The 21,188-nt window shown below is 40.2% G+C and overlaps 1 protein-coding gene across 1 annotated transcript in view; it reads left to right on the top strand.

Annotated features, from left to right (window-relative positions):
- Nucleotides 1–21,188, top strand: part of LOC102841736 (chromosome unknown open reading frame, human C11orf74) — a 50,566-nt gene that overhangs the window by 11,377 nt on the left and 18,001 nt on the right. Inside the window, exons 2-5 of the mRNA XM_006864915.1 lie at nucleotides 15,843–16,000; nucleotides 17,652–17,717; nucleotides 18,566–18,571; nucleotides 19,418–19,481. Of these exons, the coding sequence (XP_006864977.1) occupies nucleotides 15,843–16,000; nucleotides 17,652–17,717; nucleotides 18,566–18,571; nucleotides 19,418–19,481 (294 nt within the window). The remainder of the gene's footprint in view (nucleotides 1–15,842; nucleotides 16,001–17,651; nucleotides 17,718–18,565; nucleotides 18,572–19,417; nucleotides 19,482–21,188) is intronic.

The raw sequence follows: 21,188 nt of genomic DNA on the forward strand, positions 1-21,188 counted from the left end.
ATATATATATATATATGAACCCAGGTGTGGCACTGTAGGATAAGCATTGGACAGATAAGTTGGTTTGAACCGCAATACAGGGTCACTATGTGTTAGAACGGACTCAATGGCACTTAACAACAACTTAAATGTACACATAATACAAGATGGCTCCAAAAAGTTCATGGAAAAATGGAATTAAAAAAAGAATGGAATTGGTCCACACACTTATTGGTATATGATAACCTTAAGGTTCAAACGGCTTTGCAGTTTGGCACATTAACCCACAGTGCCACACCAGGACTCACTATCTATCTATCTATCTATCTATCTATCTATCTATCTATCTAGTCTATCTAGAATGTGGAGTCCTGGTGTGGCGCTGTGGGTTAATGCGTCAGACTGCAAAGCTGTTTGAACTGCAAGGTCTGCGGTTCAAGCTCACCAGATGCTCCTTGGAACCCCTATGCAGGGTCGCTATGGTCGGAATCAACTCAATAGCACTTAGCAACAACAACATATGTATATGTATACTTGGTACGTGCTGTCAAGTTGTTTATGACTCATAGCGACCCGTATAGGGTTTCCGAGGAGCGGCTGGTGGGTCTGAACTGCTGGAACTTACAGTTTAGAACATTATCCTACAGCACCACACCATGACCCCATATATATAGTTGTTGTTGTTATTAAGTGCAGTCAAGTAGGTTCCGACTCATAGCAACCCTATAGGTTTTCCAAAGAGCAACTGGTGGGTTTGAACCTCCGATCTTGTGACTCAAACTGACTTGGCAGTCCAGCGCATTATCCTGAAGTGCCACTGAGAAGGGAATATTTTTAGACATATGGGATGTTGAACTTCTACAAAACATAGGCGGAGAACTACTAATAGCCAAATGAATTTTTAAGATGACTGTTTCTTGTTGTTTTTGTAAAGTGCCAAGGAGTCACTATCAACTTTTAAATAGCCAATTTAATCATTAAGTGGGTGCACCTTTGTTTTGTATGCATTTCTCTTTAACTTGAGACAGTCATTAGTCATGGTTGTTTAAATGCATTTAAATGTATTGTTACTTCAAGGAAAAGGGTAAATTATTTAATTTGAAGCTGAGGGGGTGCCATAAGCCTGTGTCCTTTGATTCGAGTGAATGGGCATGCATTCAAATCTGATGGTTTTAGCTAAATGTTCATTCAGCCATGGAACAATAATATTTTCTTTGAAATGGTCAACTAAACACAAAGGTTACAAACAGGAAAGTTAATCTTAGACAAACCAAAACTTGCTTATATGAACAGCAAACCACAACCTTTCCTCTAGATTTTCACATTTGTTGGAGTACAAGTCTTAATAGTAGTCTGTTGTTTGATTTCCATTGGTTTTGTTGTGACGGCCGGCATTCATATGGCTGCTTATGTGTGTCATTTGCGTCTTCTCCTTCTTCTGTTTTGCCAATGGTCTGTTAATGTTATTAATCCTGTCAAAGAACCAGCTTCTTGTCTTAGTCTATTGCTTTTCTGTTTTCTATTTCATTTATTTCTGCTCTAATCTTTATAGTCTGATATATTTAGTCTTCCCCCCCCCTGACTCAGATTCATTCCAGATGAGATTACACTGGAATTGGTTCTTAGCGCAGGGATCATGATACCACTTTCTTGAGTTTTCTGGACTGGTCCTGCCTCTGCAGGAGATTTTGTAGGAATTGTAAATGGAGTGGACTCCTGGTGTGATACTGCAGGATCCGCTCGCTGGGGACTGTGAACCATAGGGTCCCCTCTTCAAACCTACCACCTACTCTTTGGAGACCCTGCACAGGGTTGCTATGACTCGAAACTGACTCGATAGCACTTAACAAAAAACAGCAAGAGCAATAACAGGAGTACCTTTTTTTTTTTTTCTTATCTTTTTCCTTCTCCATAAATTATGTTTTGTATGACTTGTAAGCAGTCATTTAATTTCTGGGTATTGAGTTTACTCCTATTTATAGTGTCAGTCTAGTACTTGCTAATGTGGAGGTCGTTGCCATATTGTCGGTGTTTCCATAATATTTTGGGCATTGAATTAGAATCTGGGAATACAAAGATGCATGAGACAGGGTTCTTGCCCTGGAAGAATTCATCATGTGGTACTTATTTATTGCTGTCTGCTTATATGGAACAGTATGCTCTTGATTTGTGAAGTTAGTTTTTTTTGTTTTGTTTTTAAGTGCCATCGAGTTGGTTCCAACTCATGGTGACCCTGTATAGGGTTTCCAAGGAGTGACTGGTGAGCTTGAACTGCCAATCTTGCGGTTCAAACCCACCTTGCAGTCTAGCACGATAACCCACAATGCCACACCAGAACTTCGGAGGTAGACTAGCAGTCTCTGTTGTTTAGATTGTATAGTTCAAGGTTGATTGGTAAGGCAGTATTAATTGCTCATTAGATTATTGGTTTGTCAAGTGATACAGTTAGTGGTTAATTGGTAAGGCAATACTAATTACTCATTAGGTGGTTGTTGTTGTTAAGTGCCATCTTGTAGATTTCAATTTATAGCGACCTGTATAGGGTTTCTGAGGAGTGACTGGTGGGTTTGAACTGCTGTACTGCTGATAAAAAATAATGTTCAGACTATTGCCTTTGGTTTAGGAGAAGGAACTTCAGTTTTAGACTGAATAAGTACTCTGTGAGGTGAGAAAAATGCAGTTAGGACAATTAAAAGAATGGCTTTTCTGACTTGTATTTTTTCTTTTTCTTTGATACTTCCAACTTTTAAACTGAGATTTACCCTAGAGATTCATTGTTGTTGTTAAGTGTTGTTCAGTCAGTTTAGACTCATAGTGTGACCCTGTATAGGGTTTCCTAGAGTGGCTGGTGAGTTTGAACCGCCAACCTTTTGGTTCAAACAAACCTTGTGGTCCAGTGTGTATCCTACAGCATCATACCAGGACTCCAGAAAACCCTCAAACCACATCCACTGCCATTGAGTCAGTTCCAGTAGCAGCCCTGAAAGCCTTATCTCTCTCTTGTGGAGTGACTGTTGGGTTTGAACTGTTGATCTTGTGGTTCATTCAGTAAAGCTCCACCAGGGCTCCTTGAGGTTCTAGAGGTCTCCTGAAGATAAGAAAACATGAAAGCCATATGTAACGAAGTCTGTTCCTGCCCCATGGGCCAGAGTTGGAGTCCTACATTAATACAAATTATGCAGCAGAGTCTACTCTCCATTGGAAAGTTTTAAAACTCCTAAAATTATTTACTTGTAAAGGACGGGGGAAAAACTGCTCCTTTTCATGTTCTCCATCCTCTGTGTGTAAAAGAGGTTATCTTAAGTAGATATATCTGTGTAGGCAGGAGGAGGGCACGATCTTGGGTAAAGAAAATCTTGTAGGTTGAAGAGATTCCGTTTTAGGGATGTTTTACTAACTGCCCTTGTAGATCTCATTTTGCTCTGGGAGGGGCCAGTATAATGGAAGGGCACTGCCTCAGTTTAGGATTCAGAGGACTTGGGTCCAAATCCAGGTGTTTACTAGTTCCTTGAGACCACAGACCTGGCAACATTTACTCGCTCTGCACCTGCAGACCCTGGCGGCACTCACTGTGGCTTAGGCATTGGGACTGTTAGCTGCAAGGTCGGTGGGTCACCCACCAGCAGCTCTGCAGGAGAAGGTGAGGCGGTCTGTTCTCATCAAGATTTATAGTCTTGGAAACATTAGATAGGGTTGCTATGATTCGGAGTCTACTCAATGGCAGTATGTTTGGTTTTGAGACCATGGACTTGGCTCTGAGTCTAGAAACCAGGAAGAATTCTGCTTGTTCAGTATGTCTCATATAGTTGTGGTGAGAACCAGATGAAATATACATAAAAGTACTTGGTACAGATTTAAAGATTTTTCTCAAGAAAAAAAAAAAAAAAGCTTTACGATTGGAGGACTATCTTTGGTGAATAAAGGAATATCAAAATTAAATATTGAAGAAATCTTGACTCCACAATATCAAAAATGTAGAATATTTTCTACAGTGTTAGCTGTTCACACTCCATTCCTGGAAGTAGTTAAAGGTAACTGTGTAGCATGCATGCTACAGAGGGTATATTGTGTAGTGGAACTCTCTAACTCAGGGACTAATCCTACACTGGCCTCTGGTGGATGGATTAAATAACATGTCTATGCTGAATCATCAGGCAAAAGTATCTGCGTGGTTTGACAAAGGTACCGTATACTGCTGCTGCTGTGTGCCATCGAGTCGGTGCCGACTCATCGAGACCCCCTGTGTAGCATTCGGAGGCTGTACATCTTTACCTGAGCAGAAAGCCTCATTGTTCTCCCACAGGGTAGCTGGTGGACTTAAGCTGCTGACCTTGCTGTTGCAAGCCCAATGCGTAGCTCACCATGCTACCAGGTCCTAAAGTATCATATATTTATTTTTAATAATCACCTTGTACATTCTACTTTATGGAATCTTTCCTTAGGAATTGTACCTTAGGTATATGTTAAAATCACCATATAAGGTATGACGTGGTCTCTGCCCCAGACTGTCACCCACTTGTCAGATCTCAGGCATGCCATGCTACCTTCTTCCACCATCTCAGAGGTGGTGAAAAACAAAGTCACCTAAAACATGCCAGATGATATGTAAAGAATGGGACAGGTTCCAGTGGGATCTCTTCAGCTCTCACCACCACCACCAGTACTGCCACCATACCCCTGGCTCCCATGGCCTGTCATCTAATATAGTGCATAGTTCTCCTCAAGCTCTGTTCCCCACTGGGTCCACTCCATTCGTTTCGTCTTCTTTGAGCAAAGCTCTGGTTGTGAGTCATACCCCCTGAGGAAAGCACAAGTGTTTTCCTAAGCCCCTCCAAATATTACCAGTTCCAGTCATAACTAAGTATGAAGTCCTCTCGAGCTGAACTACTCCGCTGTTCCTCCTCAGGCCCTGTGCGTCTCACCTGGGAGACCCCTCACAGGATTCCCCAGCTGACATTTCAGCTGTCCCCTTCCCAGGTGATTCTCCCACATGGATTGCGATTCTACTCTTCTCTGAGTTTGGACCTCCCTTGTATTGTGGTAGAAAGATGAGGTTGTCTGCTCCTGTAAAGATTTGTAGTCTCAGAAACCCTATGTAGCATTGCACTGAGTTGGAATAGATTAGATGACAATGGGTTTTTGGTTTTTTGAATTGCCTGCCATTATTGTCATTTGTTTTTGTGTTCTGTGTATTTGTCTGACTTCTTTGTCAACTTTGTAAGGGCAGGCCTGGGTCTTATCCATCTGTGTCACCTTGCAGCATATAATTGATACTGAGGCTGTAATTTCGAAATGAAGTGCTGCATAACTCACTCACCTATAACTCAGCATTTCTTCCAACTTTCAGACACTCTCCACTCTCTCTGTCAGTGACGAACACTGAACACTGGATGCTTCAGAAATCCTTACTTTCTACTACCGTGTCCCTCATCTAGGGCTTTGGACACACATTTTTTTCTGCCAGGCCAGGGTTTTGCATTTGTGCCTTGGCAGGTTGAGAGCTGCGGCTGTGAATAATGAGTCAATTATCATCCCGCCTTGGGGAAAGTACAATTATTCCAGACTGGCCAGGCTGAGGTAATCCTCTCCTCCCTGTGCCCTTTCAAATGAAGAACATAAAACAGTTGGAATTCAGAGCACTGCAGAGGGAAATGAGACAAAGCATTTGTCTGCTGAATTTAGCTTCTGTGGACTTATTTTGATTTATGATTGATTGGTTTTTAAATTGCTTATTTAATCCTAACGACTATCGCTCCAGGGAAGGCCAGATACCAAAGATCATGTGATCAAGAAGCAGAGGCGTGAAGTCGTTCTGCTGGACAAATCAGAAGCAAACATTATTGCCCAGAGAAATATTGTTGTAGGTTAGGAGTTGTTGGTGTTGTTATATGCCGTGGAGTTGGTTCTGACTCATAGCGACCCTGTACAGGGTTTCTGAGGCTGTAAATCTTTATGGGAGCAGAGAGCCTCATCTTTTTCCTGCGGAACACCTGGTAGTTTCGAACTGCTGACCTTGAGGTTCACAGCGCGATTTGTAACCAGGAGTAGAATGTGAAAATCACCCTGTGACTTTCAAAGTACCCAAACTTGTTATAAGCATATTACTTAATTGCAGAAAGCTTTTTTGTAATCTCCCCCATCCCCACCCTCAGCGACAGTTTTTCTTTCCTTCTAGCCATATGCTCAGTATCTCTTTGCAACAGAGAACATGTTTCTGATTTATATCACTATTGACCATTGTGCTGAAGAACAGATGCTCAAAGGTTGTTGGCAAGATTTGGTGTTGAATCCTGAGTTAGTCATGCTGATCTGTGAAAACTTGACCATCCAGTATGGTAACACTTCTAAGCACAGTGACACTTGTATGGCATGTCTATGGATGAATTTGCATTTTTTATAACAGTTCTTTCAAAACTGAGTTCTCTGAAAGTGATCACTTTCATCCGAAAGTAGGGAATCAACATGCGATTAGTGTCTAATTTATGGAGGAGTCAAGGGCTCCACCTTTTCTAGAAGCATGGCCTTTTTCTTCAGCCTGAAATGAGAGCCTATAGCAGTCCTGGTGGCTGTGCAAGGGCAATGGGGTTGGGAGCTTGTCTGTTTGGCATCTAAAGGAAATTGAAACTCCATTGCTTTAGAATGATGAAACCTTTAGAACAAACTTTTGTTTCATCCGTATTGAAGTTTTAACTCAGAAATGCCCAAAGAAATGTTCTTTCAGGTCTCAGTAACCTACTTGTTCTCTGAAATACTGCTGTTAGATTTCTAAAGTGCATTATGTCTTACACTTATTTCAAAGCAAGAAACATTAGGGATAAGATGAAAGGGTGGAAAAGGACTCTGATGAAAAACAGAAACAGAAGATGAGACGAGCACTTGGGTGGCGTATTTGGATTGACACCAGGGTAGCTCTGGGAAGCAGCAGCTGGCCCTCTAATCAGGCTTCGGATTCTAGGCTCTGCCAACATCTGCCATTTTGACATTCTCATATTGGACTATTTTTTCCTATCTCATTCTGCCAAGAGATTTATTATTTGCTGTTTTGTTGTTGTTCTTATTTTGTTTTAAATAACAAGAGCTTTTATTAAATGTAGTTTTGGGTCTTTCAAAACATTATATATTCCTGTGAAACTATCTTCAAGGTTTAGGATTGAATCATCAATTGTAGATTTAAGATCTCTCAATTAGACAGAGAGGACAGATTACTTTCTGTGCCTACTGGTGTTTTGGTATGATGCTGTGGGATATAGCACTGGACTGCAGGGTCGGTTTGAACCACAAGGTCGACAGTTCAAACTCACCAGCTGCTTTTTGGAAACCCTACACAGGGTCGCTATGGGTCTGAATCAACTCAACAGCACTTATCAACAACAACATATGGGCGATCCAGATTCAGTTCCTGGCCAGCCACCATCTGTCCAACAATGAGGGCTTGATTTTTGCTGTAATTCTGAACAGCTATTATCAGAGCTTCCCAACGAAGGCAGACTAGGAAGAAAGGCCTGGGAATCTGCTTCTGGAATCAGCCAGTGAAAACCCTGTGTATCACAGTAGTCTGATCCATAACCCGTCATGGGAATCACACAGAACTGCTGTGTGCTACATGGGGTCACCAGGACTTGTGGGAGTCAACTTAGTAACAACAATAACAACAACCACAGCAAAGGGAAACAGGAAGGACTGAAACGATTCCACTTCCTATTAGAGCAGCGCAATGAGCGATGGTGGGTAGCCCCAGTAAGCCTTCTTCCCTTTGAACGTGGATGCAGTTTGAGGAACCCTTTGGGTTCTCACATAACTCCGTTTGTTTCTAAGAAACTCTATGCCTGTCTTGTTCCGCTCCACTACAACTGCTTATATTTGTTCTAAGATTAATTCGTGACATCTTTGTGGCTGTAATAGAGGAAGAAGTTGAAAGTCTAAGTCTTAAGACATTTCTTTCTCTCTCGCCGGATCCTTTGTAGTGCTTGTTAGCACAGCTCCATTCTTAGTAAATCGTCCCTCACCTTACCCAACTTCTTCGTGTCTTCCACCCCCAGCAGCCAAGGCTGGTACTCCACACTGGAGTTTCTGTCTTCATTTATTCAAATCTTTAAGTGATGCATATACTAGATGTTGAGTATCTATAATAGGGAGAAAAGGACACGGTCCCTGCCTTCAAGTAACTTAGAGTTTTGTGAAGGAGAAGACATTAATTAAGGACAGGGAGAAGAAGACTCCCAAGGAGATGGGTTGGCACAGTGGCAGCATCAATAGGCTCAGGCTTAGCAAGCAATGTGTGGTTGGCATGGGACTGGGCAGTGCCCCATTCTGTTGTGCATAGGGTCACTTTGAGTTGGGGCTGACTTGATAGCACCTAACAACAACAACAACAACAACAGCAACAAGAAGTAAGTGCAGTGCAGGAGAGCTACATGGCATAAAAGATGTGCAGGAGGGAAATAGACCTTATTCAAGAGCATGTTTTGCTAGTGTAGTGGTTGCGAGCTGGGCGGCTAACCTCAAGGTCAGCAGTTCAAAACTACCAGTTGCTACATGGGAGAAAGATGAGGCTTTATGCTCCTGTAAACATTTACAGCCTCAGAAACCCTATGCAGGGTTGCTGTGAGTTGGAACCGACTCCATGGCACATTACAACAAGAGCATGTGGAAGTAGATCGGAAAGAAGAGACAAATGGTGGGAAGAATTGAGAGATGGTTATGGCAGATGGACCTTGGAGAGAAGGGAAGATGGTGACCAGCTCATTTTGAGACTGGAGAGAGAGCTGGGGAGCAAGCTCCTCTGAAGAAATACATAAAACACCCTAAGTCTTACTTTCCTGGAAATGAAGCTTGATCTTTTCTCTTTGGGGAACAGAGAGGAACCTGGTGGCACAGTGGTTAAGCGCTTGGCTGCTAACCAAAAGTTTTGAATTTTGAACCAGCCAGCCGCTACACAGGAGCAAGATGTGGTAATCTGCTTCTGGAAAGCTTTATCATCTTGGAAACTGTTTGGAGCAGTTCTGCTCTGCCTATAGGGTCACCGAATCAGAATTGGTTAAACAGCAATGTCTTTGGTTTTGGTTTTCGAGAACAGAGATTTTTCATTGTGTTTTTTTTCAGAGGTGTATGGTTGAAAATGAAGAGTAGAGCAAGTGGAAAAAAAAAGAACTTTATTTTTACATTGGGGTTGATGTAAGCTTTCATTTACAAAACGTTGTCATTGCTAGATAAAGTTGGAAAACCTCTGGTGTAATGAAAACAAAAGACAACAGTAGGAGGAACTCTTTATAAACTTTCGTTTTCTTACTAATTAATAATTAAGTGCCAAGAAAACCCAAAAACCTAAATCTCAATGGGGCTGTTTGTTTGCAATGGGGCAGGGGTGTAGCAAGAGAGATTTAGGAACTGTGTTTTCTAATAGGATAAACTGGGCTATTTCCCATGAACTTGTTTGTTAACCCTGAAATAGCAATAGAAACTGATTTCTTGCCTTCTACATTGTGAGTAGGTGGGGCAACACCAGTTTATAAAGAATCCCTATTAATGCTGCTGTCTTTTGTTTTCATTACATTTGGGTTGCACCTCTCCCAAGTGGTGACTTATAGGGATCCAAGATGCATTCAGCTTGTGATGGTGCTCTCCTAATGCACATGACTTCCACAGATAAGTTGGACAACAGTATGGGAAGTTTTGTGGCTAGACAGAAATAGCATCTATTACTTGTGTCCATTGGCCTGAACTTAGACCTCAACCTAGTAGAGGTGAGACTGGAAAACAGAATCCTTTACTGTTCCCAGGAGGAGGAAATGAAATGAGATTTGGTGAACACATGCAATCTTTTTGCCATAGATTTTCCTAAGGAGAAGAGGAAACCGAAGTTAAAGATTACAGGTGGTAGTGATGGGAAAGGATAGAGATTACCCCCATGGAGGAGAGGAGGTGACTGGAGAGTTGAGAAGTCAAGAATTACTTCAGGGGATTTATTGAGGCTGAAGGAAGGGCCCACCTCTCATAGTAATGGCTCCTTAGCAGTAACTGATCTTACTGCAGAAGGCAGTAGTAGAAATCTGGGCTGCGCTTCTGTTATTTATGGGTGGTGGTGGTAGTGTACCATCGACTTGGTTCTGAATCATGTTGTTGTTAAGTGCCATCAAGTCAATTCTGACACATAGAGACCCTGTTGTGTAGGGTTTCTGAGACTGTAAATCTTTACGGAAGCAGAAAACTCATTTTTCTCCTGGGAGTGACTCGTAGATTCAAATTACTAACCGTGTAGTTCGTAATCTAGTTTGTAATCTACTACACTACCAGGGTGCCTTTATTTATGGGTACCACTCTTTTAAAAAGAAAGTGATATTTTCAGTATTTGTGTTTATCCTTTCTGACTTTAGGGCGCTACTAAACAGAGATGACCCAATGGAATGCAGAATTCACGGGACAATATCATTAATATCTCATGCAAGTAAAATTTTGCTAAAGATCATTAAAAAACAGCTGCAACCATACATTGACAAAGAACTTCCAGAGGTTCAAGCTGGATTTAGAAGATGTCGTGGAATGAGAGATGTCATTGATGACATCAGATGGATCTTGGCTGAGAGCAGAGAATACCAGAAAGATATTTGCTTGTACCTTATTGATTAAGCAAAGGCTTTCGATTATGTGGATCATGATAAGTTACAGATAACGTTGCAGAGAATGAATATTCCAGAACACTTAATTGTGCTCATGAGGAATGTGTACATAGAATAAGAGGCAGTTCTTCAAACAGGACAAGTGAACACTTAATGTTTTAAAATTAGGAAAGGTGTGGGCCAGGGTTTTTTCTTTCACCATATTTATTCAATCTGTATGCTAAGCACATAATCAGAGAAGATGGATTATATGAAGAAAAATGTGGCATCATGATTGTAGGAAGATTCATTAACAACCTGAGATATGCTAATGATAAAACCTTGCTTGCTGAAAATGAAGAGGACATAAAGTACTTACTGATGAATATCAAAGATCACAACCTTCAGTATGGCTTGCACCTCAATGTAAAGAAAACAAAAATCCTCATCTCTGGATCAATAAACATCATATAAATGGAGAAAAGATTGAAGTTGTCAAAGGCTTTATTTTGCTTGGATCAACCATCAACACTCATGGAAGCAGCAATCAATAAATCAAACAACACATTACATTAGGCACATCAGTTCCCCAAGACCTATTTAAACTGCTCAAGAGCAAAGTTGTCGGTATGAGAATTTATGTGCACTTGACCTAAGCCATGGTATTTTCAATAACCTCAATTCATGTGAAACTTGGACAGTGGATAAGGAAGACCATAGAGGAATTGATACTTTTGAGTTACGGTGATGGAGGAGAATATTGAAAGTGCCATGGGCTGCCAAAAGAACCAACAGATCTGTGTTGGAAGAAGTACAGCCAGAGTGCTCCTTGGAAGCCAAGATGGCCAGACTTCATACTTCCGACATATTATCAGCAGGGACCAGTCCCTGGAGAAGGATATCATGTTTAGTAGAGTGGAGGGTTGGAAAAAAAGAGGAAGACCCTCAACAAGATGGATTGGCACAGTGGCAGCAGGAATAGGCTCAAGCATAGCAGTGATTGTGAGGTTGGCACAGGACCAGGCAGTGTTTAGTTGTGTTGTGTACAGGGTTGCTATGAGTTGGTACCAACTCGATGGCACCTACAATAACAGACATCCCTACAAGATAGGTTCAAGCACAGAATGCAGCAAGCTGGATACTCTGCTTTATCTCTTACTGTCCTCTACCATGGAAAGTAGTATTTTGCCATTTAGAACTATACTCTACCATGAAAAGGATTGCTTTGTGTATTAGACTCCATGGACTTCTAACTGAATCAGTTATGAAGTAGCCTAACCCAGCAAAATGGCCATGTTTCCTTTTTAAGAAGGATGTCAATTACAAGGCATCAAAATCAGTGAGAATCTTGTTCTAATGATCACAACCTGGTACAAATTCAGCCAGAATCCCTGGTTTGCTTTTGAATAGCCCATCATTGTTAGAATTAAGATTTCTGCAAGTCAACCAATAATTAGTTTCCTTTTAAATTAGGAGTAGACTTGGCTGAATTTGTTTAAAGATACTATGTTCTTGTAGTCTTCAGCTTTAACCATGCAAGTGTGATGTGTGCCTTGCATGTAGATTAATCTTCAAACATTTTCTTTTAATAATTTTCTTTTCAGTGCTACAAAGCTGCTGAGAATGCACAGTTTTAGGCAAGAAATAACTGTGGTTAAAAAAAAAAATGTAGCTGCTTAACTTGATTTTGCGTTAATCAAAGTTAGGATTTAGAAGACATATGACAAACCCCAGTCATTGACTAGACAAGCCTTGGAACATATCCATTTCTATCCTTCTCCCACTATACAGGATTTGCCATTAGGAGATACAATTATTAATGAAGAGAAATGATCTTTGAAATTCTGTAGATTCAACAATGACTTGCTTTCTATTACTTGGAATTCCTTTTATCACTCTTCTAATAGTGACCCCATGCGACAAAGTAGAACTGCCCCATAGGATTTTCTTGGCTGTAATCTTTAGGGAAGTTGTTGTTAGGTGCCATTAAGTTTGTACTGACTCATAACAACTTTATGCACAATAGAACAAAACACTGCCTGGTCCCAGGCCAACCTCACAATTGTTGCCACACTTGAGCCCATTGATGCTGCCACTTGGCCAGTCCATCTCGCTGGGGTTCTCCCTCTTTTTCTCTGACTCGCCACCTTACCAAACATGATATCCTTCTCCAGCGATTGGTCCCTCCTGACAATATGTCCAAAGTCTGAGAGACGAAGATTGGCCATCCTGGAGGTAGATCAGTGGGTATTTCTCCTGAGGAGCCACTGGATGGGTTTGAACTGCCAACATTTCAGTTAGTAGCTGAGCACTGAACCATTGTGCCACGTGGGTTTTCTGTGAGCCAAAATTGACTCAAGGGTACTTAACAACAAAGACATCAGATTGATTCCTTTCATTTTGCTGTCGTCATTTATGGCAAACAAGTTGACGTTTTGAAAACTGCTCTGCACTCATGTTCTTTCTTGTATCCTAAGCCTTTTTTCTTTGTCTTCTTTCTGGACTTGATTCTTTTTTTTTTTCCACCCCCCTACTTCTCTTAGGATCTTTCCCTTTCATATATCCTACTATTTTCGGTGGCATAGCACACTAGTTAGGAACATGGGTTCTAGAGTCAGATAGGCTGGGTCACATTTTGACTCTGCTGTTTACTGGCTGTGTAACCTTGAACAAGCTACTTAACTGCTTTCTTCATCTGTAGAGTGGGGCTGAAGGAACCCTGGTCTCTCGTGATTAAGTTCTTGACTGATAACCACAGGTTCGTTGGTAGTTCTAACCTACCAGAAGCTTCTCAGGAGAAAGGACCTGGCAATGTGTACCAGTAAAGATTCGTTGTTAAGTGCTGTCGAGTCATTTCCAACTCATAGTGACCCTGTATAGGATTTCCAAGGAGTGATTGGTAGGTTTGAACCACCAGTTGTGGTTAGCAGTCCAGGACTTATCCTACAGTGCCACACCAGGACTCTTCATTAAAAATTGGTGGTTATGTGTCGTGGAGTCGGTTCCAAATCATGGCAACCCTGCATAGGGTGTCCGAGTCTATAAATCTTTACGGAGCAGAAAGCTTCATCTTTGTCCTGTGGAATGGCTAGTACTTTGGAACTGTTGACCTTGAGGTTAGCAGCCCGACTCGTAACCACTACTCTGCCAGAACTTTCAGTAAAGATTGTTGTTGTTGTTGTTAAGTGCCATCAAGTTGGTTCTGACCCATAGCGACCCTGGATAGGGTTTCCGGGGAGCACCTGGTGAGCTTGAACCGCCAACCTTGCAGTTCAAACAGCTTTACAGTCTGGCACATTAACCTACAGCGCCACACTAGGACTCTAGACTAGGAAATCCAGTAGGCCAATTCTGTTCTGTCATATAGGGTGGATATGAGTTGAAAATGGACTTGGTTGGCACATGACAACACAGTAGGAATGATAATAGTAACTGTCTCTAGGATTGTTAGGCTTTATTAATGAGATGATTCATGAGATGCTTCTAAAAGTGTCTGACTCCAAGTAAATGTCAACTCTTATTACTACTGTCGACCTAAAGATGGGTGGTGCAAACCGACCCTGCAGTACTGCAGAGACAAAGACCAGGCAACATGCTTGTACTAATATCACAGTCAAGAAAACCTTATGGAAAAGCAATTCTACTCTGTAATGTGGTGTTGCCGTGAGATGCATTGGACTTAACAGCAACTAACAGTAACAACCATCACAAATCAGTTCACCAGCTGAGTGTAACTGACTACCGGATCTTTACCAGTAGTTCTGAAGTCTGTGATGTTTGTCCCTGGAGCATTTATCCTTCAAATTCAACATGGTCAAAACAAAAGTCATCATTCATCACCAAACTTACTCCATTGAGTTTTACTCTACATTTCTGTTACTGGCATCAAATACAAATTTCTTCTAGTTTATTTAATTGTAGACTCTTTCCTTATCCTAAGGAGACAATATGAATACGTACAAATTTAGTATGAGGGTGTTCATTATTTATAGTTTTAAACAAGAAAAAGTAAAGGATTAGATGAATAAACTGTCATTTATATAGTAGAATTTTATAGAACAATTAAAAATGATATAGAAGAATATTGTTTAACATGGAAAGTTTTACTTTATAATTTCATAATAAAGTAATATTACTGAGTATCAAGTTGAAATACAATACAAGAAACAAAATACAATACCATACTATTTTGATTTCTAAAAATGTATGGATGAATAAAAAATAGAGTAGGAAGTCACTGAAACAATTTGTAGTGATTTTTTTTCTGGCTTGTAGGATGATAAGTGACTTAGATTTTACCTTTTTTTGCCTCGTTGTAATTTTCTAGAGCCATGATATGTTTCATATAAGGGAGGGAAAAATCAAAACCTCACATTTAGAAAAAAAAACTGGGATCGGTAATAATTTGCTCCTAAAAGTGTCAGTCTGGCAAATATTTGTATTATGTGTTATTGACCATACAGCAGTGACTGAGAACAGTGCTCGGCACATAGTAGGCACTCAACAAATGTTTATTAAATGTCAAATGAAATCGTTTTACCTTGCTAGGGTTGTCTAAAAATAACTTAGTAAAGTTATTTAGGCAGGTTGTGTTTTTCTAAAAATGCATCTATTTCCTCTAGATTTTCAAATTTGTTGGAGTACAGTTCTTCATAGTACTTTGTTATTATCTTTTTTATTTCCATTAGTTCTGTTGTAATGTCTCCCATGGGATTTCTTATGCGTGTTATTTGTTTCTTCTCCCTCTTTACTTTTGTTAGGTTTGCCAGAGGTTTGTCAGTTTTATTAATCTTTTCATAGAACCAGTGTCTCATCTTGTTGCTTTTCTCTATTGTTTTTCTGTTTTCTGTCTTATTTATTTCTGCTCTAATCTTTATTATTTCTTTTCTTCTGGTGGCTGTGGCTTTACTTGGCTGTTCTTTTTCTAATTGTTGGCGATACTGTGTTAGTTTGTTGATTTTGGTTCTTTCTTCTTTTTGTATGTATGCTTTTAGTGCAATGAATTTTCCTCTCAGCACTGCTTTTGCTGTGTCCCTAAGGTTTTGGTATGTTGTGTTTTTGATCTCAATCATTTCTAGGAATTTTTAAATTTCACTTTTTATTTGTTCTACAGTAAAGTTATTTAGTTAAGAGGGTGCAATGCTTCAAGCAGGAAGTTTTTAGAGTTCCTTGAAAGGTACTCATTTTTTGGAAGAACATTTCTCAGTAATTAAACCAACGTGGGTGTGGTGAATGTTTTCTAACACTATGTAAATTTTATCATTTCAGTGGATATTGGAACCCAAAAGAGAGCATTTGGAACTGATTCTTCAGAAAAGGTATTTGCCTCTGTAAAATTTACTTGTAAACCAGAACCAAATGACTTTCATCTTAGAAATAAACCCATCTTTCGTCGTACTTCATCACAGTGTCCAGAAGAGGAACAGGTAATAAGACAGTACATCTGTAGAAATGGTGTTGTATTGTTACCCGAATGTGCCATTGTGCCTGATGCACCGCAAGCCAATTCAGCCAAACGGAATGAAGAGACAACAGAATTTAATCACTTAGGCGTAAGCTGGAAACAGAGTTTCAGCAGTCCCTGTGTATCTGCCTCAAGAGCATGTGGGTAAACAGAGTCTGTATATATTTTGTGAAAGCTAACAGTTAGTCTACGTGTTCCATTTTCAAGCACAGAGGTATTTTGATCATATGGAAGAAAGAAACAAAAACTTGTTCAACCCTCGCTGTAAATGTTACTGAATCAGGGTATCCCCAACAGCTGTAAACTTTACCTTGAGAGAAAGGAGGAGGCATCAGCTACAGGCAAGTCCAGTGTTTTCTTCAAGGCTTACTTCTTGGGAAGGTCACATTTTAGAATTGGCCATCCTCAGTTCCTGAGCCTTGGGATTTTATTTTAATAAAATACAATAAAGAGAGACCATAACAGTGCAAGAAACATTGGGCAGTTATTGAATCAGTAACTCAGACTCCTAATTCTAGGAGTGTGCCATTGGGACATGCGACTGAAAATCATTATATGACAGGGCATCCAAAAGTTCATGGAAACATGGAATTCAAAGATAATGGAATTTTCCTTCAACTTTTGAAGCCCCTTCATGATTCCAACAGCCAACGTTTATGAAAATACCTTGATTAGCTGCTGGTTTTCATTAAAAGTCTAAAGTATCTTCTATCTATAAATTACTGTTGAAATGATTTCTCTCTCAACAATTTTCCTTTAAATAAATTTTTTTTGGGATTGGTGTTTGAGTGAAATGATACTTTTTTTTTTTTGTTTTGTTTTTAAAACCAGTCCTAGCCTAGCTTCATGTCTCTCAGATTTCAAATAGAATCTTCCATCTTGGTTTTTCCAAGATTTGGTCACTAAATTTGGTTGGGTGTTCTCTTCCTAATTTTCAAGACTATCTAGTTATGATTTTTAATTAGCAAAGAATCCAAGTGGAAGCTTCTCTATTTTCTTAGCCATATGAGTTTCTGCTTTCTACGTCATCATAACTTCCCTTTGATATTGTGAACAGAATTTTATTATGATATTATGATTTGATACAAGGGAACACATATCTCTGTTAGAATTGTGTTTATGTATACCAGAGATTTGTCATTCTTTATTTCCAGAACTTTCTCATACTGAGATAGTTGTGATCCATGAACTTTTGAGGTTTTTCTTCCCTGTGGGATTCACTCATTACTGGAAATCAGTAGCCATGGAGATTGCAGGTATTACATATGAAACATTTGATCAACACGTGAAAACTGTCCTTCAAGGTTACATTGGAGTGGAACGGGTTGGGAAGTGGTCTAGTGAGTGGGGAGGTTTTATTTTATACTTGGGAAAGCTGAGGTTAGGTAATCTATTCTAGGTTACCCTGTGCATGAGTGTAGAGGACAGGAGTGGAGGCCAGCCTTCTTGAAACTGATTCCCTGACCAGTGCTGTAACGTATTGAATCGGGTCCATCATGCATAGCTAGTTATTGGAAGGGGAAATTTTTTTCTTGTTGGAAGGACTACAAGATCAGCTTTTTAGTTTTTGGTTGTTTCATTTTGCCATTAATATGCCTTCCCTGTATTTTCAGATCGTGATGAATGAAAATTGGAGAGTTGACAGTTCTTTTCAAGGTGATCTGAGTCGGGCAGGAAAGGTCCATTGTCTTCCAGGACGCATTGCTGTCTCTCCTACAAAGGTAGAGAATTCAGCAGGTTTTTGCATTGCTCTCTCTCACACAAAGTTAGGGAATTCAGCAGGTTTCTGCATTGCTGTCTCTCCTACGTAGTTAGAGAATTCAGCAGGTTTCTTTTTTTATTTTTGAATAGGTGCTTGAGTCCCTGAAACTAACCTTGCTTGACTGAGTTTTGGTTGTTTTTCCCTCAAAGTTTAACAAATGGAAGGAATGCTTTGGTAGACTATGACTTTAGTTCCCATTAGCAAACACTGTTAAGAGAAGCAACAGTACAACAGATTATCAAATTATGGTACTGAAATTTATCACATGGAAGCAGATGCATTACTGGGGTGCCAAAAAATTAGGATAGTTATGTATTTTGAAGCAATGGCAGCTACCAAACTGTAGGATAAGCACTGGACTGCTAACCACAAAGTTGGAGGTTCAAACCCACCAGCTACTCCTCGGATACCCTATGAGTGGGAACTGACTCGACAACACCTAACAACAACAACAACAACACACTATATAGCAAGCAGCTATGTTAACGTAGTGGGTTATGAGTTGGGCTGCTAACCACAAAGTCAGAAGTTCTAATCTACCAGGCCCTCCAAGGGAGAAAGATGAGGATTTCTGTGCCTGTAAAGGTTTACAGCCTTGGAAACCCTATTATATAGGGCCCTTAGGAGTCAGAACCGACTCCACAGTACATAACCACCCTCACCACTCTATGAAATATCCTATGTAGTACTCATGGTCTGGCCTGACAAATTAGAGAAAGACTCAGCCTTATTGTGAATTTCAGTGAAGAAATCTAACTTGGTGAGCTTAAGGTATTTGTCATGCACACGTTTCATTCAGTTTGTGGACATAAAAAGCATCTGACTTTAGCCCTTTACTCGTCTTCATTTCGTTGGTACCAGTGGTGAAGTCATTCTCTTATTTCCACTCTTTGATATTCACCTGAGATGAATTAGTTCATGTCTGAATGTTACCATTTTGTTAATCTAAAATGTCTCATTGTCAGCTTGCTGTGAAAAGCAGTATTCCACATGGAATAGTGTTCATTAAAATGCTTCTATTGTGTCTGTAAAGGTCATTTGCTCTACTTTTGACCTTTGAAGTAATTTTCAGTTTTATTTGCTTGAAAGAGAAAACACTTGATTTTTTGCCCTGCTCACCTCTCTTGTCCCTTAGCTAGGGCAGGATGATTTTGTTTGAACTTCACTCTCCCACTTTCTTTGGTTTTGACTCGTCCAAGTGCTATAAGACAGCACTGGGTAGGATAATATGCTCATCATTGCTATTTGCTTAAGAACATAAAGTTAAAACAAACAAAAGCAAATCAAGAAACAGAAACACCATTTTGTGCTATCATGGTTGTAGTATATACTCTGGGATAGAATCTGGAACAAAGTTTGTTGTCAAAAAAAATCTCCAAATATTTATTTTTCCCCCCTTTTAGAATAGTGATTTTACTGTGGTGCCCACAAAACCCAGGCCTGCTTCCAAATGTTCTGCTTCTGCCAGATGTCTCTGGAAGAACACATTGAGCACTGAGATTCAAAGATGTGAGAAGAATGGATTCTTTGACCCTTCAGTGCATTTCTCCTTTAGTTCTTAGGAAAATGATGTTAGGTCTAATGAAAATGATGTTCATCTTTTTTTTTTTTTTTTAGGTAGACAATTTCTTAGATTTAGAAGATTTGAACATAGAAGATATTAAGCCCCAAATAAGCAACGGTATGTGTTCGATTTTATTGTCTGTACCATTTGACCTCCTTCTAGAAACTATAAATAAGGCCTCAGGTAGTTTCTTTTTTTCTAGAAATCCCCACTTCCACTTGTCTCTGTGTTGTGCAGAGTGCTTGGCTGCTAATCAAAAGTTTGAAGATTCAAGTACACCCAGAGGCCTGGTGACCCAAAAACAAACAAACAAAAAACAAGCCGCCATTGAAAACTCTTTGAAGCACAGTCCTATCCTGACACAAACGGGATAGCCATGAGCCAGAATCAGCCCAGCAGCAACTGTACTGGCATTTTTACCTTGCCTGAGATGGGGACAAGCGGAGTTGTACACTTCTCTTTTAACACAGAAGATTTCAGCTCTTGAAACTGTAAAGCCTTTGGTCTTACAGGAAATAAAGGTGACCCCTCTCCAGTTTACCACTTGACTGATCTTTGGCTATCTCAAGTAGATCCACTGATAGTGAACCCTTGTTTTCCATCCTAGAAGCACGTGTTGTACGCTGAGATGAATTTAGAGGGATTCATAAGTTATCAGTTAATCATAAAAATCAGTCACAGAAATAGCAAAAGGAATCACAAAACGATCCAAAATTTAAAATCCAAAGTTTTATGTTTAGAAATACTTATTAAAGGGGGAAAAAGAAAAATCCATTTGAAATAAGCCTAGAGCTTTCTGTTCTCCTTAACAAGGTCTGCCTTTTAAGAAACTATTTACCGGAGCCTAACAAACTTGGGGGCATCTCTGGGTGGGGCAAATGCCTAAGAAAAATAAATAAATAAAATAGGCCAGGGGAAAAAAAAAATGTCTAACAAAACACTTAATACTGAAGTGATAAGCGGTCCTCCTGGTCTGGATTAGGGCAGGCGTCTCAATGCTAGACCCCTGCTGGCTCTGACGCCTGTTTCCTTTCCTGGCTGAAGTTCCTGTAGAAGCAGAGGTGTCCTCCTTGCTCAAAACATCTTTCAAGTGTGCTTAGAATTAGGGTGGTTTGTTTTGAAAGCACTCACTTCTGGTATAATATGCAGTAGTATTTCAAAGTCAGTGCTAAATACTGGGAACTGGGAGAAGCATTTCCTTGGGGGTATCACAGTCTTTGTTGTTGGTGGTAAGTGCCATGAAGTTGGTTCTGACCTATAGTGACTCTCTGTAGGGCTTCCAAGGAGTGACTGGTGAGTTTGAACTTCCGACCTTACAGTTAGCAGTCCAGTGCTTATCTTACAGCACCACACCAGTCATAAATGTGAATTGTGGTCGTTATTGTTGGGGGTGGGTCTTACTTATAATCAGATAGGAGTTTAAGTAACGGGGTGCAATTGATTTGGGGCTGGGGACTCTGCACATTGGTTTAGGAGCTTTTCCTCTTACTTCTCTGGCTTCCTGATAATTGGAAAACTTTGATAACTGGAAGCAATGAATGGATTCACAAACCCACACCACTCCAATGAAGGGATCGTTCCCCCCCCACATTATTAACCCGTAGACTTTGCTGACCTTTAGTTTATGTATTTGACTCAAGTGAAATCAGAGATAGAAAGAAATCACACCCTCCAGGGAGATGTCCTCTAATTTAATGTCCGTAGGAAAGCAGGTTAGGGTTCTGATTGGATTAGAAGGGAATGCTAAGGACTTGTCAGGAAGCTGCAAGTTCCAGAGAAGCACATTGGTTTTTGGTGTAACTGTTGGCAGGGGAGTGGGAGGGG

Source organism: Chrysochloris asiatica, unplaced genomic scaffold, assembly GCF_000296735.1.
Source record: "Chrysochloris asiatica unplaced genomic scaffold, ChrAsi1.0 scaffold00072, whole genome shotgun sequence".
In the NCBI taxonomy this organism is placed as follows: Eukaryota; Metazoa; Chordata; class Mammalia; order Afrosoricida; family Chrysochloridae; genus Chrysochloris; species Chrysochloris asiatica.